Source organism: Ochotona princeps, chromosome 31, assembly GCF_030435755.1.
Source record: "Ochotona princeps isolate mOchPri1 chromosome 31, mOchPri1.hap1, whole genome shotgun sequence".
Lineage (NCBI taxonomy): Eukaryota > Metazoa > Chordata > Mammalia > Lagomorpha > Ochotonidae > Ochotona > Ochotona princeps.
In genome coordinates, this window is record NC_080862.1 from 892028 (window position 1) to 915765 (window position 23738).

Here is a 23738-nt window from a genome sequence, read left to right on the forward strand (position 1 = left end):
GAGTTCTGGAGAGTGGAGGAGACACCCAGAGGCGGAGCTCTTCCATCCGCTGGTTCTTCCCCAAATGGCCGCACTGGCCAAAGCTGAGCCCATTCCAAGCCAGGAGCCAGGAGCTTCCTCTGGGTCTCCCACATGGGTGCAGGGGCCCAAGGCCGTGAGCCATCTTCCGCTGCTTTCCCAGGCCACAAGCAGGGAGCTGGATCACAAGTGGAGCAGGCCGGGTTCCCCCACAGGATGCTGGTGCTGAGATGGCCGACATACCATGCCGTGGGGCCCCAACTGTTTTGATTTTTATGAAGCGAACATAGTCATATGTTTGACGAGTAACTTTTAAAAAGTAACTACTAGGAAAAAAGGTAGAAGAAACATCAGATGGTTAACTTTATGTTATGAGTCACACAGAGAGGGGAGGCCTACAATGCTGGCTCACTCAAGTGCCTGTTGTAGGACAAAGTGTGGGCTCAGGAGTGCAACCTCATGGGGTGGCGTGGGCCTCGGGAGGGCGCTGGGGTCCTGGCCAGGCGCGGCGCCAAGTACCCTAGGAAAATACAGGAGTGGCTCTTGTCTCTGCTTTGTGATTCTTCTATTTTCAAACTTCTTAAAAACGGTCATGAAAACGCAAAATGCGGAGACGCTGTAGCCAGCGAGGCAGATGTGTGTGCCATCACGCTGGGACACGGAGGGGCTCCTTTATCATCCAAAGAGCCCATCAGGTGTCTTCTTTTATAAATTAGGCGGTGAGAGAGAGGCGAGGAGGCCGCGCAGTGGCCGCCCCGCCTGGGCCCAGCGCGAAGCCCTGACTGACACACACACGGAGTCCCGCGGCAGGCCTGCTTTCCCGTGAGCCGGGCCACAGCGGCCACGCGGGAGCGAAGGCCGGAAGCGCCTCTGCGGCCTTCTGGAACCAAGTCTCCAGCCCTCCCTGGACAAGGTGGCCCCTCAGCCCTTCCGGGGGGCGCAGAACGTTCTCCGCCCTCAGGCCCGCCCACCGGCCCTCTGCTCCCCGCCCTCACCCCTCCCTCAGGCCCGCCCTCCGGCCCGCCCTCAGCCCGCCGTTCCCCGCCCTCAGCCCGCCCTCAGCCCGCCGTTCCCCGCCCTCCGGCCCGCCCTAGGCCCGCCCTCCGGCCCGCCATTCCCCGCCCTCAGCCCGCCCTAGGCCCGCCCTCAGCCCGCCCTCAGCCCGCCGTTCCCCGCCCTCAGGCCCTCGGATCCCCGCCCTAGGCCCGCCCTCAGGCCCGCCATTCCCCGCCCTCAGCCCGCCCTCAGCCCGCCCTCAGGCCCGGGGCCTCCGGGGCGGGGCCGGCCGTGCGCAGGCGCTGTGCGGGCTGTCGGCGGCGTCGCGCGTCGGGCCGTTCGCGCGGGAGCGTGGCGCGGCGGCGCGGGCGCTGCGGCTCGCTGGGAACGGAAGGCGCGGCTGGGCGCCCCGGGAGCCGGGATGGCGAGCTCCGGCAGCAAGGCGCCCACCGCGGGCGCGCCGGCCTCCAAGAGGGCTCTGCCCAGGGAGCCGGCGTCCGAGGTGCCGAGCAAGAGAAGGGGCGCCGCTCCTCAGGCGCCGCTGCCTCCGGCGGCCGGGCGTTTCGTGGAAGGCTCCATCGTCCGCATCTCCATGGAGAACTTCCTGTGAGTGGCCGGGCGGCCTGGGGGCGCGGCTGGGCCGTGCGTGGGCCGTGGCGGGCAGGGCAGGGACCTGGGGCGGCTGGGCGACGCGGGCCACCCGGGCCTGGCCTGCAGCGGGGACAGACCCCTGGACCCGTCCGAGGCCAGCTGCCCCTGCAGGCCCGCGAGCTGGCGTTTGGGGATGGGGTGAGTCGGAGTGCGGCCGGCGTGTCTCGGACGCCGGCTGGCCTGCTCCGCAGCCCCGGGCCGTGCAGGTGCCGAGGCGGGGGTGCCATGCACGCGGTTCCGCGCAGATGAGCTCGGGGAGTTGTGCGTGGGGACGCGGCGGGAGTCAGGAGGGGCGTGTAGCCTCTGGGCGCGTCTCGTCCCTGGCCGGACAGAGCTTTGGGAAGCAGGAGTAGAAGTCTTCGGGGAAGAAGGGTGTCGCAGGTCCGGGTTGAGTTCGTGTCGGGCGTTCAGAATGGCTGCATGGTGGCTGTCGCTGCGTGTGTGGACGCACTGTGCGCGAGCCCTGAGCCCAGGACCTGCAGGGGGAGTGGCGCGGGGTTCCTGATCCCTTGGGAGCAGGGCGGAGGACCGTCCTTCAAGCACGCAGGCTGTTTGAAGATGCATTCTAGTACTAGCTGTAAGGTGCTGTGCTGAAGGCGGAGGGCTCTCGGCAGAAGAATAACACATACCTTGTAGGTCCTGTGACTTGAGAGTTACAAGGGGCGGAGCTCGGAAGAAATGTCAGTCGGTGAGAGGTTTGGCAGTGGTGCACACGTAGGGTGATTGTTGACACTGCAGAGGTGGGGCTGCCCGGAAAGAGATTTCAGTAGGGGATGGGAGGTGGTGTACAGTCCCCGGGGAATGTCCACGGTCAGTGGGGGGGGTGGGAGGTGGTGTACAGTCCTCAGGAGGTGTCCATGGTCAGTGGGGGATGGGAGGTGGTGTACAATCCTCAGGAAGTGTCCACGGTCATTGGGGGGTGGGAGGTGGTGTACAGTCCCCGGGGGATGTCCACGGTCAGTGGGGGTGGGAGGTGGTGTACAGTCCCCCGGGGATGTCCACGGTCAGTGGGGGGGGGGTGGGAGGTGGTGTACAGTCCTCAGGAGGTGTCCATGGTCAGTGGGGGATGGGAGGTGGTGTACAGTCCTCAGGAGGTGTCCATGGTCAGTGGGGGATGGGAGGTGGTGTACAATCCTCAGGAAGTGTCCACGGTCAGTGGGGGTGGGAGGTGGTGTACAGTGCCCGGGGGATGTCCACGGTCAGTGGGGATGGGAGGTGGTGTACAGTCTTCAGGAGATGTCCACGGTCAGTGGGGGTGGGAGGTGGTGTACAGTCCCCGGGGGATGTCCACGGTCAGTGGGGGATGGGAGGTGGTGTACAATCCTCAGGAAGTGTCCACGGTCAGTGGGGGTGGGAGGTGGTGTACAGTCCCCCGGGGATGTCCACGGTCAGTGGGGGGGGGGTGGGAGGTGGTGTACAGTCCTCAGGAGGTGTCCATGGTCAGTGGGGGATGGGAGGTGGTGTAAAGTCCTCAGGAGGTGTCCATGGTCAGTGCGGGTGGGAGGTGGTGTACAGTCCCCGGGGGATGTCCATGGTCAGTGGGGATGGGAGGTGGTGTACAATCCTCAGGAAGTGTCCACGGTCAGTGGGGGTGGGAGGTGGTGTACAGTCCCCGGGGGATGTCCACGGTCAGTGGGAGGTGGGAGGTGGTGTACAGTCCCCGGGGGATGTCCATGGTCAGTGGGGGGGGTGGGAGGTGGTGTACAGTCCCGGGGGATGTCCACGGTCAGTGGGGATGGGAGGTGGTGTACAGTCCCGGGGGATGTCCATGGTCAGTGGGGGGGTGGGAGGTGGTGTACAGTCCTCAGGAGGTGTCCACAGTCATTGGGGGGTGGGAGGTGGTGTACAGTCCCCGGGGATGTCCAGGGTCAGTGGGGGTGAGTGGTTCGCCAACACCAGCTTCTAGGTTGATGTCACATACAGGACGCCCCGCTGCCTTGGGGTGCCAGCTGCTGAGCTGCTGAGCAGGATCTTTGAAGGCTGGGAGGGTGGAGAAGGTGTGAGGAGTGAAGGTCAGCCATCCCGTGGAGAAAAAGGCAGAGCCTTGATGCTTGGTATGTTTATGACGGGGCGTCAGGAGCTTGAGGAGAGAAGTAGGGCAGGGGTGGGCTTAGAGAGAATTAGCAAGGAAGTAGAAAGAGCAGGTGGGCTGGGGAAGAGTCCAGTGAGGGCAGGGTTGCTGGCAGTGAGCCAGGGCAGGTGGCGGCGCAGCTGGAAGAGGACAGACCACAGGGAGAGGCCAGAAGCACGGTGACACCTGGGCCGAAAGTGACAGGAGAGCACTGAACACAGACAAAGCAGGACAAGACCCTCCGGGGCAGCATTACCAAGGATCCTTGTTCTAACTCGGCATCTTTTGTTACCGAGTGATACCAGATTCGCATTTGTGCCAACCTGAGTTAGTGTGATGAGATGGTGTCATTGATTGGACAGTGGGTGAATGGTCTGATTTGAGGCAAAAGATGATGAGGCCTGCCTAGGATTCTGATCGGCGTGATGGGGCTGTCAGTGAGCCCAGACACTGAGAAGCCGGGGCCGTTGCTTGGGCTGGGAGGGTAGAGATGGTGGATTTAGTTTTGAATGTGCTAGGATGACTGCTGCGTCACATCCAGGAGAGGTGTTGAGGCGGAGTGGCACTGACTGAGGAGGTCGTCTGGCTCCTTTTCAATGTGTGGGTACTGCGGAGCCGTGGGGAGCACCCGGGGCCCCGCAGGGTGTGTGCTGTGAGAAGGAGCACTCCTGGGGAGCTCAGGGAGGTGGGGATGTGGCACTCAGAATTCCTGGGAAAGGGATGGTTGAGTCAGGAGTTGTCAGGTCATCTCACAAAGTTGTAGTCATTGCAATAAAGGATTCTTTGTGACTGAGCGCCTAACGGAACAAGTGTCTGAAAGGGGGTAGTTGCTGTGTAGACAGTGGGACTAGAGGACCTTCCCCTGGAGTTCTTACGCTTGATCATTTCAGAATGGTCACCGTTTAGAAGTGTGGTTGATGCGTGGCAGCTCGATTGTCTGGGCATTAGTCCGTGTGCCACCCGAGCGCCTGCTGAAGTACCACGGTCACACTGCGTTAGTCCGTGTGCCACCCGAGCGCCTGCTGAAGTACCACGGGCACACTGCGTTAGTCTGTGTGCCACCTGAGCGCCTGCTGAAGTACCACGGGCACACTGCGTTAGTCCGTGTGCCACCCGAGCGCCTGCTGAAGTACCACGGGCACACTGCGTTAGTTCGGGTTCCAACTTGGGGTATTTAGACCTACGTCAGAGAGCTTCCTTCACATTCTGCGAACATCCCTGGCAGCTGGTCAGGGTTCCGTGTGATGTGCCGGGCAGCGGGCACCTGCAGGCCCCGGGCTGCTTCAGAGTGCTCGCTGGGGGAAAGTCCTTCTCACTCCTGAGAGTAAAATCGGGGTCACTGTGGGCCAGCAGCAGGTTCTCTGGTGACACTATTGGCAGCGTGAAATCTTCATGTCGCCTTGAGTTGATACGTAGCTTCCTTTTTCTGTTTGAAATTAAGGTAAAGTGGTTGGATTGTTTCAACTGTTGGAATATGTAAGTAGCCGATAAGCATTCTAATGGAAAAATCCACAGATGTCAGATAAGCCATAACTGCTCGTATGAAGAGTTGTTTTAAAATTGTCTTATTTGTGTAGTGATAACTTGATAAGTGTCATATATTGTAGTTGTTATAGAAAATGCATCTTCGGGCCCGGCGGCGTGGCCTAGCGGCTAAAGTCCTCGCCTTGAAAGCCCCGGGATCCCATATGGGCGCCAGTTCTAATCCCGGCAGCTCCACTTCCCATCCAGCTCCCTGCTTGTGGCCTGGGAAAGCAGTCAAGGATGGCCCAAAGCTTTGGGACCCTGCACCCGCGTGGGAGACCCGGAAGAGGTTCCTGGTTCCTGGCATCGGATCGGCGCGCACCGGCCTGTTGCGGCTCACTTGGGGAGTGAATCATCGGTCGGAAGATCTTCCTCTCTGTCTCTCCTCCTCTGTATATCTGACTTTGTAATAAAAATAAATCTTTAAAAAAAAAATTATAAAAAGAAAATGCATCTTCACTGACTGCAGTTTATATTTTTGATATTTCATAATCACTTTCTCATTTCTTTCACTGATTTTCTCACTGTAGATTGTAAGCACCCTTGAGCTGGATTTGGAAGGAATTTGGGAAGCTGTAGATGATGAAGAGAGCTTGATAAGAGGATAAGATGTAAAGGACATACTCTCATCTCTGTTTAATAATTTCACGTCTTTATAATTTAGAACATACGATGTCTGCGAAGTGTCTCCGGGACCCCACTTAAACATGATCATTGGAGCGAATGGAACAGGAAAGTCGAGCATTGTCTGTGCCATTTGCCTGGGATTAGCAGGCAAACCTGCTTTCATGGGACGGGCAGATAAGGTGAGTTAACTGAAGTACTTAAAAAAGAAGCAGCTAAAGCTGTTCCTTGTCTTTAGTAGCACACACATTTCTATTTCTCAGTTACTGGCTTACAGTGAGGTTGTAGTGGTTGTGTAGAAGGAGTTTGACAGAGGAGGAGCTGAAAGCAGATTTTCATTCCTGGAATTATTCTGGACTATATTCCTTGAGAATCTTTATAAGGATAATTTGTTGGGCCACCTCTGTGGTGTAGCGGGTAACTCCACTGCCTGCAATGCTGGCGTCCCAGATAGACACCGGTTCGTGTCCTGGCTACTCCACTTCTGATTGAGCTCCCACTGATGGCCTGGGAAAGCAGCAGAGGACGGCCCACGGCCGCGGCCCGTGTCCACTGGGAGCTCTGGAGGAAGCTCCCGTATCGCCTCGGCTGCTGCCGCCGGGCCGTTTGGAGAGGGAAACAGCGGGTGGAGGACCTTTCACTCTCTCTTCTTTTTAAGATTTGTTTTTATTGGAAAGTCAGACATTACAGAGAGGAGAGACAGGAAGATCTTCTGTCTGCTGATTCACTCCCCAAGCAGCTGCAGTGGCCGAAGCTGAGCCGATCTGAAGCAAGAACCAGGAGCTTCTTCCGGGTCTCCCACACAGGTGCAGGTTTCCAAGGCTTTGGGTCATCCTCAACTGCTTTCCCAGGCCATAAGCAGGGAGCTGGATGGGAAGTGGAGTATGTGGGTCACGAACCAGTGCCCAAATGGGATCCCAGCGCATGCAAGGTGAGAAATGTAGCCCACCGCGCCAGCCCAGTGTCACTCCCTTTCAAGTTACTTGATGACAGTTTGTTGGTTGCTAACAGGATAGTGACACTAGAGTCGCTGTTAATGTCCAATGTGTGCGTCTAGAAGTGTCTGTGAGAAGGCTTGGTGTGTACTCGGTGATGTGTGCGACAGAGGACTGCCCATAGGGTTTTGTTCCTAGAGTTCCTTTAGCGTGTTGGGTGAGTACACTGACTTGAGCCAGCTCCCTTGGACTTCGATTCTTTTTCTGCCGTCTGTTGGCTTGACCTTGTACAACAGGTTACCTGAACACATTGAAGTTTCCGGGATTTTGACGAGTACTGGTTTTGTTATGTGTGAGAGGGAAAATGGACGGACCACGTTTGAAAAGGGTATTTTTCAGATGTGACAGGGAACCTAGGGAAAGCTGTTGGGGGCTGCCCTGGTTTGGCAGATAGCGACCGGGAAGTGCCATCACACTGCTTGCTCACTTTCCCTTTGTCCCTCAGGTCGGGTTTTTTGTGAAGAGAGGATGTCTCAAAGGCATGGTGGAAATTGAATTGTAAGTGGTAAAAGTTCCAAGACACTTTTCAGTATAATGCTGAATTTAGAAATGAATGTTAGTGCAGTATTGTTATAAATATTGGAAATAATGTTTGAACACTTTTTCTAAATAAGCAAGTTCTTTCGTATATCTTCAAATATTATTTAAATTGGTAAGAATTCTTTGGAAAAATTATCAAGCAAATTACAATTATGAAAAGTAATGAAATAGAAATATACCACTGTTTAGTATTTGTTAAGTTACAATATTTTTCACAAATTTGAGATTTTTTTTTTCTGCCCGTTCTTGTGAAGTGTAGTGTACGTGTGCATGCGTGGGACGGAGGCTGCCTGGGTGTGACTCTGCTTGTACTGATGGTCTGGGGACTCGTGTGTAAAAGGACTTGTTGCTATTTCCTGTCCCGAGTAACACCTCTGGTGACTGCTGGCGGTGGCTTTTTCAGAGCCTGCGTGGGCTCCGTGGGACCGCCCTTGAAAGCTCTTTCAGGGATCCCAGGGTAACATGTCTGATGAAACCAGTGGACCGTCCTTGGTAATGCACATGGGAATATATTCAGGCTGTTGCATGAATTTTAGGCAGAGTTACACTCTCTGGATAGTTTATAGGGAGCTGTAGGGTTTTTGAGCTGAAAAAGTTTTTAAAGATTGTTTGAGAGCCCTTATTGTATGGGATGTGAGGAAATAGTTTTTATTTTACTATTTTTTAAAAGATTTATTTATTTCTACTGCAAAGTCAGATATACAGAGAGAAGGAAAGACAGAAAGGAACCCTCCAGTGGTTCACTTCTCAAATGGCTGCAATGGTTGAAGCTGAGCCAATCCGAAGCCAGGAGCTCGGAGCTGCTTCTGGGTGTCCCACGCAGGTGCAGGGTCCCAAAGCTTTGGGCCGTCCTCAACTGCTTTCCCAGGCCACAAGCAGGGAGCTGGATGGGAAGTCGAGCTGTCAGGATTAGAACTGGCGCCCAAACAGGATCCCGGGGCATTCAAGGCGAGGACTTTAGCCGCTAGGCCACGCCGCCGGGCCCTAAACCTTTTTTTAAAAAGAAAAAAGATACATCTCTGAGGCTGACTTGTAGCTGTCACGGGAAGCGTTCACTTTGCTTTACAGTTAAGTGATCCTTCGTGACTTTTCCTTGATGGTGATGATGATGGTGGGTAGTCAGACTGTCCACGCGGAGCAGCTCTGGGCTTGGCCGTCTTCTCCCGTGTGAATCCTTGGAGTCACCTGTTTGGACAGGCATCCTCAACGGGACCGTCACTCTGGGTCCCACCTGCCAAAAGTCCTCACTTCCATGATTGTTCATACAAGGATTTATGAAGGTATTTTATTTACAGCAAGAGGATGATAAAGGTTGTTCATCGTTAGTTGTTCTGGGAGTAAAGTTTAAAAGTATTTGGAAGTCCTGACCTCTGAGTGTGATGTGTTCTGAGCACAGTGGAGTCTGTTGGTACAGCATTGCCATGATTGCCGTGTAGCCATTGGGTGTGAGTGGTTTCTCTCTCACTGTATGCTGCTGATTCCCACTAGGAAGATGGGGGAGTAGATGGGAGGTGTGGAGCACTAGTACTTCTAAAAGCAAGAAATAAATAAATACCCTTCTTTCAGATTCTATTTTGTGTAATATTCTATTGGCCATGGATGAATTTCCTTCTGAATTTGAGGTGGGATGCCTAGGCAGCCATGGGGCTGCTTGTGTATTCAGTTTTTTGGAAATGTTGATGCAGGAGTCAAATGCTATTCACATGGTTTCCCACTAGTGGGTGTTTAAAATTATACATCATATTTTTTTTGAATTGCAGTCAACATATCTGATTGGGTAACAGTGTGGCGATAAAGTTACTTTAGCTATGTGACTCCTCTGCTCATGGTTTGGGAATTAGTGCTGGCATTTGTTTGAGTTTACCAATTTAATTTTAAAGGTTGAATAGTAACTGACATGTAGTCAGTTAAAGTATTATTACTAATAAAATGTCCAGGTTTCCTTCTTGAGAGAGACCAAAATAGGAAAAGTAAAAGCAAACAAACAAATCCCTACGATAATTCTGTCTGGCATTTTGGTACAAGAGGATTTGGGGAAAATTCTGTGCCTAAACTAGCATGTTTTATGAACATAAATTTTTTTTTAATTTCTTTTCAATTAGGTTCAGGGCTTCTGGAAATCTTGTAATCACCCGTGAGATTGATGTGACGAAAAATCAGTCCTGTTGGTTCATCAACAAAAAACCTACAACCCAAAAAGTAGTAGAAGAGCAGGTCGCAGCCTTAAATATTCAAGTGGGCAATCTCTGCCAGTTCCTACCTCAGGTATGGTCGACAGAAATATGAAGATGAGAAAATTGTGTATATAGTATGTTTTTAAAATACTGTAAAAGAGTGTAAATTGTAATGCTATATAATATAAAAGATCTCCTCTTTGGGAAAAAAAAAAAAGTATGTATTTTTATTTGAAAAGCAGTCAGAGAGAAACAGAGACTGCCGTCCGTGTGTTGACTCCCTACACTCCCTGAAGGACTGATGGAGGAGGAGAAGCTGGGATGTGGGAGCTCCGTGCAGGCCCAGAAGGACTGATGGAGGAGAAGCTGGGATGTGGGAGCTCCGTGCAGGCCCTGAAGGACTGATGGAGGAGGAGAAGCTGGGATGTTGGAGCTCCGTGCAGGCCCAGAAGGAGTGATGGAGGAGAAGCTGGGATGTGGGAGCTCCGTGCAGGCCCAGAAGGAGTGATGGAGGAGAAGCTGGGATGTGGGAGCTCCGTGCAGGCCCAGAAGGACTGATGGAGGAGGAGAAGCTGGGATGTTGGAGCTCCGTGCAGACCCAGAAGGAGTGATGGAGGAGAAGCTGGGATGTGGGAGCTCCGTGCAGGCCCAGAAGGAGTGATGGAGGAGGAGAAGCTGGGATGTGGGAGCTCCGTGCAGGCCCTGAAGGACTGATGGAGGAGGAGAAGCTGGGATGTTGGAGCTCCGTGCAGACCCAGAAGGAGTGATGGAGGAGAAGCTGGGATGTGGGAGCTCCGTGCAGGCCTTCCCCACAGGTGCGAGTGACTCAGCCACCGGGCCGCGGCTGCCTCCCAGGGTTTGCCTTTCAGAAGGCTGAAGCTGGGACTGTGTGACTGAGTATGTGCTGCTGAGCCTGTATCCTTGAAATGGCCTCACCTAACGGTTATTTGCAAACTGCAGCAAGTCTCTCACAGTGGTATGTTACTGACTGGGAGCAATACAGAAGACTCTAATAGAGTCCAGGTTAAACACTGTATTATTGTTAGAGAGTTTCTCACATAATCATGTCCTTCCATTTGTAAACTCTTACAGTTTTGTTACTAGCTTTTTAGTTAATGTATTTGAATAAGATATTTGATACGTAAAATTTGTAATTATACATGTACTTTCAAAAATTGTCTTTTAACACTGTTTACTAAAAATGAAAAATCCTGATAATGAATGTTAAGTGATACGCCAAAGATTGCTAACGTGTCTTTGAGTGCTTCCGTTAATTACATTATAGCTTGATTTAGAAGCAGAATAGTGACTTGATTAAATGTCTAAATTGAATACAAATATAAAACTTGATAGTGCTTCTGGAAGTAGAAGTTTGAACTGACTTTTTTGCTTAAAAAGCTTCAAACAGCCAGTCTGATGTGTGGTGATGTTCATTTCCGTCCCGGTAATTGTATCTTCCTGTATGCTAAAACTGTTTATTATATTATTCTGTGTATATAACCATTTCAACGTGTAAATGTTGATGTAGAGCATTTTAATGTGTTTCACAGAAGTGGTAGTTTTTACCCTATTTATAAAACATTTATGTGAAAATTGACATCTCATGTCTTTTGGGAGAAGAGTTCCATGCCTGTAAGTGTATAATTATTGAGTGAAATACCATTTATACATATAGATGATAATAGTTACTGGTACTAATTTTTGCTGTAGGACAAAGTTGGAGAATTTGCTAAACTTAGCAAAATTGAGCTCCTTGAAGCCACTGAGAAGTCCATCGGCCCTCCGGAAATGCACATGTACCACTGCGAGCTCAAGAACTTCCGGGAGAAGGAGAAGCAGCTGGAGGTATGTGTACGCGGCTCGGGCTGTCAGCGCGGCGAATGGGGGCAGTTCTAATCACTGACACCGTTTGTGCTGCTGATTCTGTTTCTACTCAGGGTTGTATTGCCTACTGTCAGTTCTTTCTCTTGGAAAGGCAGATTTACAGAGAGAAGGAGAAAGATCTTCCATCCACTGGTTCACTCCAAAGTTACTGCATCAGCCAGAGCTGAGCCAATCCAAGGCCAGGCCAGGAGCTTTTTCTGGGTCTCCCACGTGGGTTGAGGGTTCCAAGGTCCTGGGTCATCCTCTGCTGCTTTCCCAGGCCACAAGCAGGGAAGTGGAACAGCTGGGACACGAATCGGTACCCATATGTTATCCTGGCACATACAAGGCATGGGTTAGCCATTAGAACATTGCATAGGGTTTCATTAATTGAATTTTTGAAGAGTCAATAACAGGGCCTGGTGCGGTAGCCTAGTGGCTAAAGTCCTTGAGTCCTCGTCTCGCCCGAGCCGGGATCCCATTTGGGTGCCAGTTCTAATCCTGGCGGCCCAGCTGTCCATCTAGCTCCCTGCTTATGGTCTAGGATAGCAGTCGAGGACAGCCTGAATGAAGCCTTGGGACCCTGCACTCGCATGGGGGATCTGAAAGAGGCTCCTGGCTCCTGGGTTTGGATCGGTGCAGCTCCAGCCATTGCAGCTGCTTGGGGAGTGAATCAACGGATGGAATATCTTCCTCTCTGTCTATCTGGCTTTCTGATAAAAATAAATAAATCTTAAAGCCAATTACAGTGGAAGTTTTTTGTATCAGAAAGTTATAGGATTCTTAGTCATTGATTTACTGTTTGCCACCTTTAGTGATCATACATAGATACCACCCATTTCTTTTCATAGAATGCTGTTTGTAAAAAATTCATTTTTGTGGATCTTGTTTTTGTTTGTCCTAGCAACTGAAATAAACTCAAAAAATCTTCATAACAAATCCCTTGTTGAAGTATAAACAGTTATACTTTTATTATACAGGATATAATGGGCAGTTTATTACACAGGTTATGCTATTAATTATGCAAGATGTAGTTGCAGTTTATTATTGTACTTACTCAGGTTGGTGACCAGAGCAACTGCTCGAGACCTTCACGAAGATCTGGTCCTACATCTGATGTTCGTCCTGTGTCAGCCTGTGACCCCTGCCTGTCCACTCCGTCATCTGCAGATCCTCCTGTGTCAGCCTGTGACCCCTGCCTGTCCACTGTGTCATCTGCAGATCCTCCTGTGTCAGCCTATGACCCCTGCCTGTCCACTCCGTCATCTGATGCTCGTCCTGTGTCAGCCTGTGACCCCTGCCTGTCCACTGTGTCATCTGCAGGTCCTCCTGTGTCAGCCTGTGACCCCTGCCCTGTCCACTGTGTCATCTGCAGGTCCTCCTGTGTCAGCCTGTGACCCCTGCCTGTCCACTGTGTCATCTGATGCTCGTCCTGTGTCAGCCTGTGACCCCTGCCCTGTCCACTGTGTCATCTGATGCTCGTCCTGTGTCAGCCTGTGACCCCTGCCCTGTCCACTGTGTCATCTGCAGGTCCTCCTGTGTCAGCCTGTGACCCCTGCCCTGTCCACTCTGTCATCTGATGCTCGTCCTGTGTCAGCCTGTGACCCCTGCCTGTCCACTCCGTCATCTGCAGGTCCTGCGTTTGTATGCTGATGCACAGGAGGAAGCCTGTGGACTTTAGCCTTGTCGTCTCACTTCTAAGTCCTCCGGTCCGAGGTCTTTGTAATGTCTTTGCTTTGACCGGATGACTTGATTTGCTTTTCCCGGAAGTGCGTGGACAGAAACCTTGTTCATCAGGGAGAGTTAGGGCTCTTCTGTCGTAGGGTCTCCTCACAGTCATGTGACTGGAAATACATGAGAAAGCCGGACCCATGACTCGGGGGTGACGCTTTTAAACAGTTCCTTACAACCCAAGGGAATCCTTTGCTGGGGATTTTTTCTTTTTTGAGAAGATTTTATTTGTTTTACTTGAAAGTCAGAGTTACACAGAGAGAGAGAGAAGTGCTGTAGCTGCTGATTCACTTCCTGAATTGCTGTGGCTGCTGCGCCTGGGCTGGTCGGGAAGGCAGGGATCAGGAGCTTTTTCTGCGTATGCCATGTGGGTGCAGGTGCCCAGGGCCGTGGGCCAGAAGCAGGAGCTGGTTCAGAAGTAGGGCAGCCGGGACTGAACCGCCTCCCGTCAGGGAGGATTAGTGTGCTGTGCCACCACGCTGGCCCTGTTTGAAGATTTTACCAACATTGCTCACTTTTCATTGTTAAAAGGGTTTGACATGTCTTCTTTAAACTAATGTCATCAAATATTCATTTTAGACGACATGCAAAGAGAAAACTGAGTATCTAGAGAAGATGATCCAAAGGAATGAAAGGTACAAACAGGATGTGGAAAGGTTTTATGAACGGAAACGACATTTAGACTTAATTGAGATGCTTGAAGCAAAAAGGCCCTGGGTGGTAAGTATTGAATTATTAGAAACAGAAATGGGTGATTCTTTCAAGCCATGGAATATTGTAAAGAGTGCACTGATTACTACCTATATTGAAGTTCAGTGTCTTTGCATTTTTTCTGAATATGTTGCAGCAGTTAAGTTTGTATTTCTCTTACTCTGTTTGATTACATAGCTGTGTGCTCGTTATGTCCTCTAACAGATCATAGGTCGGTCACTGCAGATTCTGCCAGGTTTAATCAGCTCTTTGTTTTCTAAAATGCTAATGGTCCAGAAGTTGGATGTAGCAGCAGGTTGGGTTGTTGGGCATCCTGTCCCGTCAGGAGGGCTCCGCAGGCTTTCCTGCAGGCGCAGTGGCTCTGCGCCTCTTGCCCGGCTGCTGAGCTCTTTCCAAACAGCATGCATATTTTATTATTTAAGAGCACGATTAAGACTAAAGATTCAGTTCTCTAATGCGTTCCTTTCTGTAGTAGGTGAAATGTAATAGATTAGGACGTTTTATAGTTATGGATTGCAAAGTTAAAGTGGAAGTCATTATTAGATTGAAAAGCCATGTGGCTGTCACATTCTAACCTTTTTCCTCTTTATCCTGTTCCATATTTTGTAATTCTGTTTTTGAAAGTCTTTCCTTTCTTTAGATCTTTTTGTTTGTATTTCTGCTGTGTTCAATATTCTTTATTCTTTTACCTGTTCTTTGTGTTTTGAAGTCTTTTGGTTACCATTTCTTCTACCAAACTGGATTTCACTTTTGATTGAATTTTTCAGAAATGCAATGCTCATTCGTGTTATTTTCTCTTCTTCCTTCATCTCATTCAGTGTTATATGGTGTATTACTGCTGCAGTTATGTTCAGTCAGGTTTTATTTGAAAGGCAAAGTGACAATGAGAGAGACAAAGAGCTCTTTGCCCCACTGGTTCACTCACAGCTGGCCTGACTGGCCAGGGCTCGGTCAAGGCCACACCTGGAGCCGAGGAACTGCTTGAGGGTCTCTCGGGAGAGGCAGGGACTCCAACGCTGTGGTCGTCCCCGGCCGCTCGGAGTGTTGGCAGAGCAGCGTGCCTGCGGCCTCTGGCCTCTCACGCGGGCTCCGAGGAGTTGGGCCGGGACTCTTGCCTCTCCGTTTAGTTTTGTTGAGCGTATGCTTGTTAGTTTCTGTGGTGTGACAAAGAACGCTTTCTTTTTCCTTTTCTCATATGTTTTTTATTCAGTTTTACCTTTCATCACTAGTTTTTATATTTCTTTCTTTGTCCTTGTATCCTTTTCTTTACTGATAAATTAGGAGAAAATGTAAGATTAATAGTCATTCGGATTCAAGTTTCGGGTAGAAAGCGCTGGAAGCCCAAAGGTCTGGCTCATTGTGAAGGCTTACTAAGACATGTTGGAATTTATAATTTCCAGAGTTGCTACCAAGGATGAATTTTACACTTAATTTCCTGTCAGAGATACAAGTCTTACCTAAATTGGTTTCGTGTGAGTATTGGTACATCTTGTTTCTGATTGTTTGGCAGGAATATGAAAATGTCCGTCAGGAGTACGAAGAGGTGAAGCAGGCCCGGGATCGCGTGAAGGACGAGGTGAAACGCCTGAAGGAGGGCCAGATGCCCATGGCGCGGCGGATGGAGGAGATTGAAGCGCAGCGCCACGGCCTGGAGGCGCAGATCAAGGACAAGGTGCTTCCAGGGCCAGTCTAAACATTTGACAGATGTTTCAGATGCTTACAGCTGTTGCTAAATTTGTTAACTAGCTTAAGGTTTTTAACATCTGCTGTGGGTTTCAGAGACCTAATCCAGGAAGGTTGCTACTTTGTAGAAATTCCAAGGTGCAAATTAAGAAAAAGGAAATTGGATTTTTTGGCTTTTTTTTCTTTGGATTGTTTGTTTTATTTTTTGTTTGGCAGTGGGTGTATAGAGATAAGGAGAGGCTGAGTGATCTTCTGTCTGTTGGTTCACTTCCCAGATGGCTGGAGCAGAGTTTGGCTGAAGGCAGGAGCTTCTGGGTCTCACACAGGGCGCAGGGGCCAAGGACTTATAGGATTTTCCATTGTTTTCTCAGGCCGGAAGCAGGGAGCTGGACTGGGAGGAGAGCAGGTGGAGCTCAAGCCAGTGCCCTCATGAGATGCCCGTTTGCAGGCTGGGGTCTAGCGTGCAGTGTCTGTGCTGCCAGTAGGCTGTGCTTACTGCAGGTGTGGTCAGTGCTGTCCCTGAGACTGCTCCGACCTGCTGTTGTCAGTTACACCATCTGTGCACGAGAGTTGAGCCATTGTGCCTGTCCAGTAGCTTTTCTTCTGCTACTGTCATGTTAGAAAAGCCCTGCGGTATTTTAAGTTGAAAGGTTGACCGTGGACACAGTGCAATGGCCCAGTGGCTAGATCCTTGTCTTGCATGCACCTGCATCCCATATGGACGCGGTTCATGTCCTGGCTGCTCCACTTCCCATTCAGCTCCCACCTTGTGGCCTGGGGAAGCGCTTGAGGGGTGGCCCAAAGCTTGGGGACCCTGCACCCGTGTGGGAGACCGGGAGAAGCTCCTGGCTCCTGGCTTTGGGTCGGCACAGCTCTGGCGTTGTGGCCACTTGGGGAGTGAACCAGAGGACGGAAAATCTTCCTCTCTGTTTTTCCTCTCTCTGTAAATCTGTCTTTCCAATAAAAAAAAGTTTAGTCATTAAGAACAAGTGAGGGTTTGGGATTTCATTAGATCTTATCTATGAATTACTGTTGGTCATTTTAAATATTAGAACAAGAAGTGATTATTGATACTATTTAGGTATGTCCTCTTTTAATAGTAAAAAATTCTGTTTTTTATAGAGATCCCCAAGCAAAAGAGATTAAAAAAAGATAGTTTTCAGTCATTACTAGTTGTGGTGGTTTGTAGCTGCATTGTTCATTTTACACACACACTTTAGTCCCTGTCTTTCCTGTTACGGCTAAGCTGCTGCTTGTGGAGTCGGGGGCAGGTCTACAGTGAATTCCGGGTTAGTTCATGAAGCCTGTAGTTTTGCTCGGGTGCTTCTAATGGGACTGACTCTGGAGAAGTTGCCCAGCGTCTCTGTCGTTTGTTTAAAGTCTAGTACCCTGGCCTATTTTGTAATCGTTTTTCTGAGAAAATGAGTGTACTCTCTGTGCTGCCCACCACCCGCTCACTGCTGTTCCCAGCAGAATACGCTTTCCAACTTGTGTAATTTGTTTAAACTTTCCTGTCAGGGACATGATCCAGTGTTCTTAATTATGCCTGAGTTTTACATCACATGGACCAGCCTTTGAATTCCCACTGTACTGTTTACTGACGGCCTGGCTCTGAGCAACTTACTAAATCTCCTGAGCTTTTGTCTCTTTAGTAAGGTGAGGACAGTGGTTGTGACGTTCATCTTAAAGGCTTAGTGTTTATTATTGAAGACATTATACCCATCATTAGTGCTCAGCTTAAAGTCAGTAAATGCTAGCTTAGCTTCCTGGGAAGGAGAGGCATCCCATTGCCTGGATCCCTTGGGGCTTGGCAGCTCACGTAGGGCAGGTCACCAAGCCGACTCAGTGAGGACCAAGCACATATGTGGTTTCCTCCGCCGTGGAACTCTTACAGTGCCGCCCCGCGAGGCGTCCACGGAGAGTGGCCCACATAGATTGTGGTTTCCTCCGCCGTGGAACTCTTACAGTGCCGCCCCGCGAGGCGTCCACGGAGAGTGGCCCACACACATTCCACCAGGTATACTTCAGGTACCTTGCTTGTACCAGGGATGATGAGCTTCTCAGGTAAGAAATGAGGCAGACATTGACACAGTGCGAATTGCTAGCCGACAGGCAAGGCCCAGCCCCAGGCCAGCCTTCCCAGAGCCCCAAGCCTGAGTGTCACTGTGCTCTGAGGCCCTGTCCTCCACAGTGTAGACTGCACAGTTTATGTTTTACTCTTTCTGGTGTAACGTGTTAAAATACGAGGTAGAGAAAACCTTGTGGTTGAAATGAGACCTGGTTTTTGGTCTTGGGTTTTGTTTTGTCGAGCCGTGCATGCAGGCTGCTTGTTCCCTCTGAGCCTAATTCCTCTGAGTATGAAAAGCAATAATTGTTTTGACAGTCATATATGACTATTTTCTGGGTCAGATAAAATGGGAAGGTACATACAAGAAAATAAGCATACATATGCATAATACTATTGGCTTTTAATATCAATAGGAATAACGTAGGTATCATAATTATGAATTTGGTTCGAAATAAATCATGGGGAAGTATTGCTGTGGATTAATTTGTAACTGTTTGACTGCTTGAGTGTTTTACTGATGTGTCCTCCTTTCTGGTTCTGTGTTACAGGCAGCACATATTAAGGAAACATCTCAACTAATGTGTCCTCCTTTCTGGTTCTGTGTTACAGGCAGCAGATATTAAGGAAACATCTCAGAAATGTAAACAGAAGCAAGACCTTATTGAAAGGAGGGATAAGCAGGTGAGACTCTGCACTGAAACACTGAGTTCATTTACCCGCACTGTTTGCAGGTCGGGACTCGGGACCAGTGCTCGTTCCTGAATTGTTGAAGATCCTCTTCCTTTCACTTCTTACCTTCATCTCTGAGGCAGACTGCCGTTGGAAAGTGTGGTACTAGCACAGAGAAACTGTCTTCAAAACTGCTCAAAAATGTGTATGCAGTGGTCTTTGTAGTGCATGGGGAGGGTGCTTAGTAGGGTAGCGGTGGGCTTATTTGTTTAACTGGAGAAATTCTAGGGCACTCCCTCTGTTACGCGGGTTTATTCTGTTATGTTACAAGAAATTTATGTAGGAATCCATGTGTACTTGGAACTGAGACAAAATATACATACATAAACTAAAGCTTTTCATGTTGAATACATTTTTATTATTCAATTGATATGTTATAATTTCAGCTTACAGTTTTAGTGTCTAGAAATAAGCAGTTAAATGAGAAAACTTGAGCTTATTGTAAGCAGTGTATTGCTAGCTAAGGTAAATCTTGCTTCCTTTAGATTTTAGGCACTGTTTAGCGTAGTCTAACATTTAAGTAATGTGGGCTTTTCTTGGGTTAGGCGAACTGCAGCAGACGCCTGTGTGATAACAGATTGTCAGGAGCTCAGCGGGTCCTGGTGTTGCGTTCGCTTTATCTCGGAATGCCAGAGCTGAACGTTGAGTCTGTCATGTTATTTATTTGCAGTAACAGTTTCTTGATCTTTATTACTGTAGTATCCTGCTGTTTTTGATGTATGTAGTGTCTTCTCCATTTCTTCCTGAAGTTTTTCCTCATTTGGGGAGCTTTGCTTTTCTGTGTGTGGTTCAGTGGAAGATGGTAAAAGGTGTTATAAACTGCGTGGTTGGGGCTTAATGGCAGTTGCCTTGGGCTCTTCTTTTAAGGAGGCAAGAAGTTGGAGAGTTCCATGCTTTACCATTCCTGATGAAACTCGTATCTTTTCTGTATGTACAGAAAAATGTTACTGTTCTTTTAGTAGGAATTGCGTTGAACCCTTGGGGAGCACTGCATCTTGACTGCCATCCTGGGATCTGTGAGCATGGTGCGTCTGCATCTACGTAGACATTTGATTTGTTTTCACCAGGATTGTGTGGCTCTCAGTATTTAAGTCTTCTGTGTCTTAGAGCTCACATCTTATCTGTCCCCTCGTCAGCAGCCTCTCACTGACTAGTCTGTCCTCACTGACTAGTCTGTCCCCTCACTGACTAGTCTGTCCTCTCACTGACTAGTCTGTCCCCTTACTGACTAGTCTGTCCTCTCACTGACTTGTCTGTCCTCTCACTGACTAGTCTGTCCCCTCACTGACTAGTCTGTCCTCTCACTGAGTTGTCTGTCCTCTCACTGACTAGTCTGTCCTCTCACTGACTAGTCTGTCCCCTCACTGAGTTGTCTGTCCCCTCACTGACTAGTCTGTCCTCTCACTGACTAGTCTGTCCTCTCACTGAGTTGTCTGTCCTCTGATTGAGTTGTCTGTCCTCTCACTGACTAGTCTGTCCTCTCACTGAGTTGTCTGTCCTCTCATTGAGTTGTCTGTCCTCTCACTGACTAGTCTGTTGCCTCACTGAGTTGTCTGTCCCCTCACTGACTAGTCTGTCCTCTCACTGACTAGTCTGTCCCCTCACTGACTAGTCTGTCCCCTCACTGACTAGTCTGTCGCCTCACTGACTAGTCTGTCCCCTCACTGACTAGTCTGTCCTCTCACTGACTAGTCTGTCCTCTCACTGATGCACCACAGCTTGCTGGAGATTCTCAGTGTAATCACGTCCTCTACAAATAATGACACTTTTTGTTCTTTTTACTTATATTCCTGTAGTTTCTTTTCCCTGCCTTTAATGTGCTGGCCAGGGTTACTGTTACGTGAGGAAGAATTGTCAACGTGAATTTCTTTGCTCTGTCTTGGTCTTTGGAGGAAATGCTCCAGTTTTTCACTATCAAGTATATCAATTGTAGGCATTTTATAGTTGCTTTTATCAGATTTTAAATGTTGCTACATATTCCTATGTTTCTGATCATTTTTATCTTGAATGGGTAATTTGGTCAACTGATTTTCTATGTCTATTGTATGAATGTTTTCTTTTAGCCTGCTAATATGGGGGAAGTATTGGTTGTTTTTTGAGTGTTGAATTAACTTTGCATCCTTGATATAAATCCCAGTTAGCTGTACATTTTTGTTTGTTTTTAAATATTTATTTTTATTGGACAGTCAGATATACAGAGAGGAGGAGAGACAGAGGAAGATATTCTGTCCAATGATTCACTCTCCAAGTGGCCACAATGGCTGGAGCTGAGCCAACCAGGAGCCTCCTTGGGGTCTCCCACGCGGTTGCAGGGTCCCAAGGCTTTGGGCCGTCCTCGACTGCTTTCCCAGGCCACAGGCAGGGAGCTGGATGGGAAGGAGGGCCGCCAGGATTAGAACTGGTGCCCATATGGGATCCCAGTGTGTTCAAGACAAGGACTTTAGCCTCTAAGCTACTGTGCCAGGCTCAGCATTTGTAAAACTATTACTCTGAAAACCAAACATGGAGTAAAAAAAGACTCTAAGGTCCTAATGTACTTTTGTTTTATTAGATTGAGGAGCTTCAGCAGGCTTTAATAGTAAAACAAAATGAAGAGCATGACCGACAACGAAGAATAAGTAATACCCGCAAAATGATAGAAGATCTGCAGAATGAGCTGAAGTCGGCTGAGAACTGTGAAAACCTTCAGCCCCAGATTGAGGCCGTCACGAATGATCTGAGGCAAGTTCAGGACGAGAAGGCCTTGTGTGAGGGCGAGATCATCGACAGGCGGAGAGAAAAGCAGACGCTAGAGAAGGAAAGAAAGAGTAAGTGTGCTGAAGAAGTGCTTCCAAAATGGAGGTGTCTTGGTGTGCCTGCTGTCCACGGGGCCGTGTGTTCAGGCCGAGCGGGAGTTGTTGCTCAGGTTCTGCTCGTTCTGGCTCTGTTGCTGAGGTGCCTGTCGTCACTGTGTGTCAGCTGTTGACTGTAACTGTGGGTCTGATTTCTCGGACAGTGCTTATTCGCTGCCAGTCCTGTCAGGTTTGTTACTCGTTCACACTCGCTGGCTGTGCTCTTCCAGTCCTGTGCAGTTTGTCTTTTCTCTCCTCTAGATAGGGGATCAAGCCTCGCATCTTCAGCACGTTCTGCGGAGAGAGCCTGTGGTCTATCTGAGTCAGTACGTATGACAGATGAATTAGAACAAAAGCCGTTCTATGTTTATCCAAGCATAGCACTTGTGTTTGTGTAGAGGACAGCTCCAGTCCTGCCTTTACACCCTGTCAGGAGTGAGCTCTTTCAATGAACTCCGACTTGAGATATTCTGACAGTCACTCCAACATACATTTTAGCTTAGAACAACTTTTTTTTCTGATTCTCATTCCTGTGATGAGACTGTTAGATTATATTAGAATTGATTTGGGTGTAGGTTACTGGGCGCAGTGCATAGCACACTGCTTGGAATGCTTGTATCACATATCGGACCTTGATTGAATCCTGGATCTGCTTCCCAGCACTGTTTTTCGTTGCAGCTTTTTGCTGCTGCGTACCTGGAAGGCATCCAGTGAGGGCGCAGGTGGACTGGCTCCTGCAGCCCCTTGAGCTCCAGGTTCCTGGTTCTAACGTGGTCAGACCTGAGCTGTTGCGGGCATTTAGAGAATAGACCAGCAGACGGAAGGCTGCATCTCTTTCCAGTAACATCAGTTTTTTAAAGGTTAATTCTTGGGTCAGCAAGCTAAGCCTTCATCTGCAGTGCTGGCATCCCTTGTGGGCGCTGGTTCAAGTCCTGGCAGCTCCACTTCCCATCCAGCTCCCTGCGTGTGGCCTGGGAAGGCAGCGGCGGATCAGCCACGCGCTTGGGCAAGCTTCTGGCTTCAGTCCAGCCCAGCCCTGGCCAGCAGGTGGCTCTGCCTTTCACATAAAATAAATAGATCTTTAAAATAAAATAAAAGTTTAAAAAAAGATGAATGCGATTATATTCCTGTCTTATTGTTCCTTGAGTTACTAATATTGCTGCGTGTGTACTTGGCAGTGTAAAGTACCAGGCCTCATCCTTGCTTTCACTCCTCGCGCTTGCTGGTTTCCCTTCTGCCAGCTGGACTATTTGTTTGCTCAAGCTTGAAAACACTTTGATATTCTGTTGAGAAGTATTACTAATTCTTGTGTTTTCTACTTACATGGGTTAATTCTACAAGCTCAGAAATAATATTTATTGTAACAATGAAATCTGACACACCCGAGCCAAGTATTATTTTATGATTAAATTTCCTTTTGTTAATAGTTTTTAAATGTTTTATTCTAGTTTTTAAAATATATGGCACTTGCTTGTTTGTTTCTTTAAACTGAAGAAACTATGAAGTGTTCAGTTCTGTGGCTCTGTGCCTCTTGCTGCTGGACTGGTTGTTGTCAGGAACTCGTCTGTGGCTGCGTTCTTTATCTGTGCTGCGTAAGCAGAGTCCATCCTGCGCAGTGGCGTTTGGAATGAGTTTCATAGTCTTTGTATTCATCCTGGTAGTGTCTTGTTGCTCTCCTTTACTCAATTTTGTGTGTATACTTTTAGATTGAAAATAAATTTTCTCAGAATTTTGGAGGTCTGTTGTTACTGTCTTCTGATATGAAACCTAATTTTCTTTCTCTTTTAAATTCTGTATTTCTTTCAGAGGCAGAAAGACAGGTCTTGCATCCATTGGTCTTCTTCCTAAATGACCACAGCGTCCAGGCTAAGGGCCCTGAAGCCCCCTGGGTCTCTCATGTACTTGGGACATCTTTCCCTGCCTCCCGGGCCATTAGCAGGAAGTTGGATTGAACATCCAGTATTCCAGTATGGCATACCAGGGTTGCGAGCAGTGCCACAGCACTGTCCTCTCCTGTTCCTGCTTAGGCTACCTGCTTAACATTTTTTATAGCTTCAAGATTGTCTTTCATCTTGGGTGTTAGAACACTTCAGGTTGACTTGTCCAGGCCAGTTCTTTTCCTCTATGCAGAGTACTTGCAGAATAATATTTGTAAGCTTTACGTCTGGTATATTCTGTAACATTATTAGAGGGTTATCTTACTGACTAAGGCCTTCAGAGGAACGTGTCTTTCTCACTGCAGATGTGAGCGATCATATTGTGCGTTTTGATAATCTTATGAACCAGAAGGAGGATAAACTGAGACAGAGGTACCGTGACACCTACGACGCCGTCTTATGGCTGAGAAGCAACAGAGACAAGTTTAAGCAGAGGGTTTGTGAGCCCATCATGCTCACGGTAAGAAAAATCTGTTGTCATCATTACAGATTGTATTGTTTTAAGAATTCTTGGTCCTTTTGATACCCTGGTTTTCTGTTAGCAGACATCACAGCATCTGGCACAGTGCTTAGTCTGTATGTGAGCTTGTGA

The 23738-nt window shown here is 48.9% G+C and overlaps 1 protein-coding gene across 3 annotated transcripts in view; it reads left to right on the plus strand.

The window, feature by feature from the left end:
* Positions 1-1379: 1379 nt before the first annotated feature.
* Positions 1380-23738, plus strand: part of SMC5 (structural maintenance of chromosomes 5) — a 78580-nt gene continuing 56221 nt past the window's right edge. For all 3 annotated transcript variants that reach the window (XM_058657357.1, XM_058657358.1, XM_058657359.1), the window contains exons 1-10: positions 1380-1620; positions 5925-6066; positions 7325-7377; positions 9522-9684; positions 11304-11438; positions 13767-13907; positions 15409-15570; positions 18259-18330; positions 20930-21185; positions 23452-23606. In XM_058657357.1, coding sequence (XP_058513340.1) covers positions 1436-1620; positions 5925-6066; positions 7325-7377; positions 9522-9684; positions 11304-11438; positions 13767-13907; positions 15409-15570; positions 18259-18330; positions 20930-21185; positions 23452-23606 — 1464 coding nt within the window. In that variant the 5' untranslated portion in view covers positions 1380-1435. The remainder of the gene's footprint in view (positions 1621-5924; positions 6067-7324; positions 7378-9521; positions 9685-11303; positions 11439-13766; positions 13908-15408; positions 15571-18258; positions 18331-20929; positions 21186-23451; positions 23607-23738) is intronic.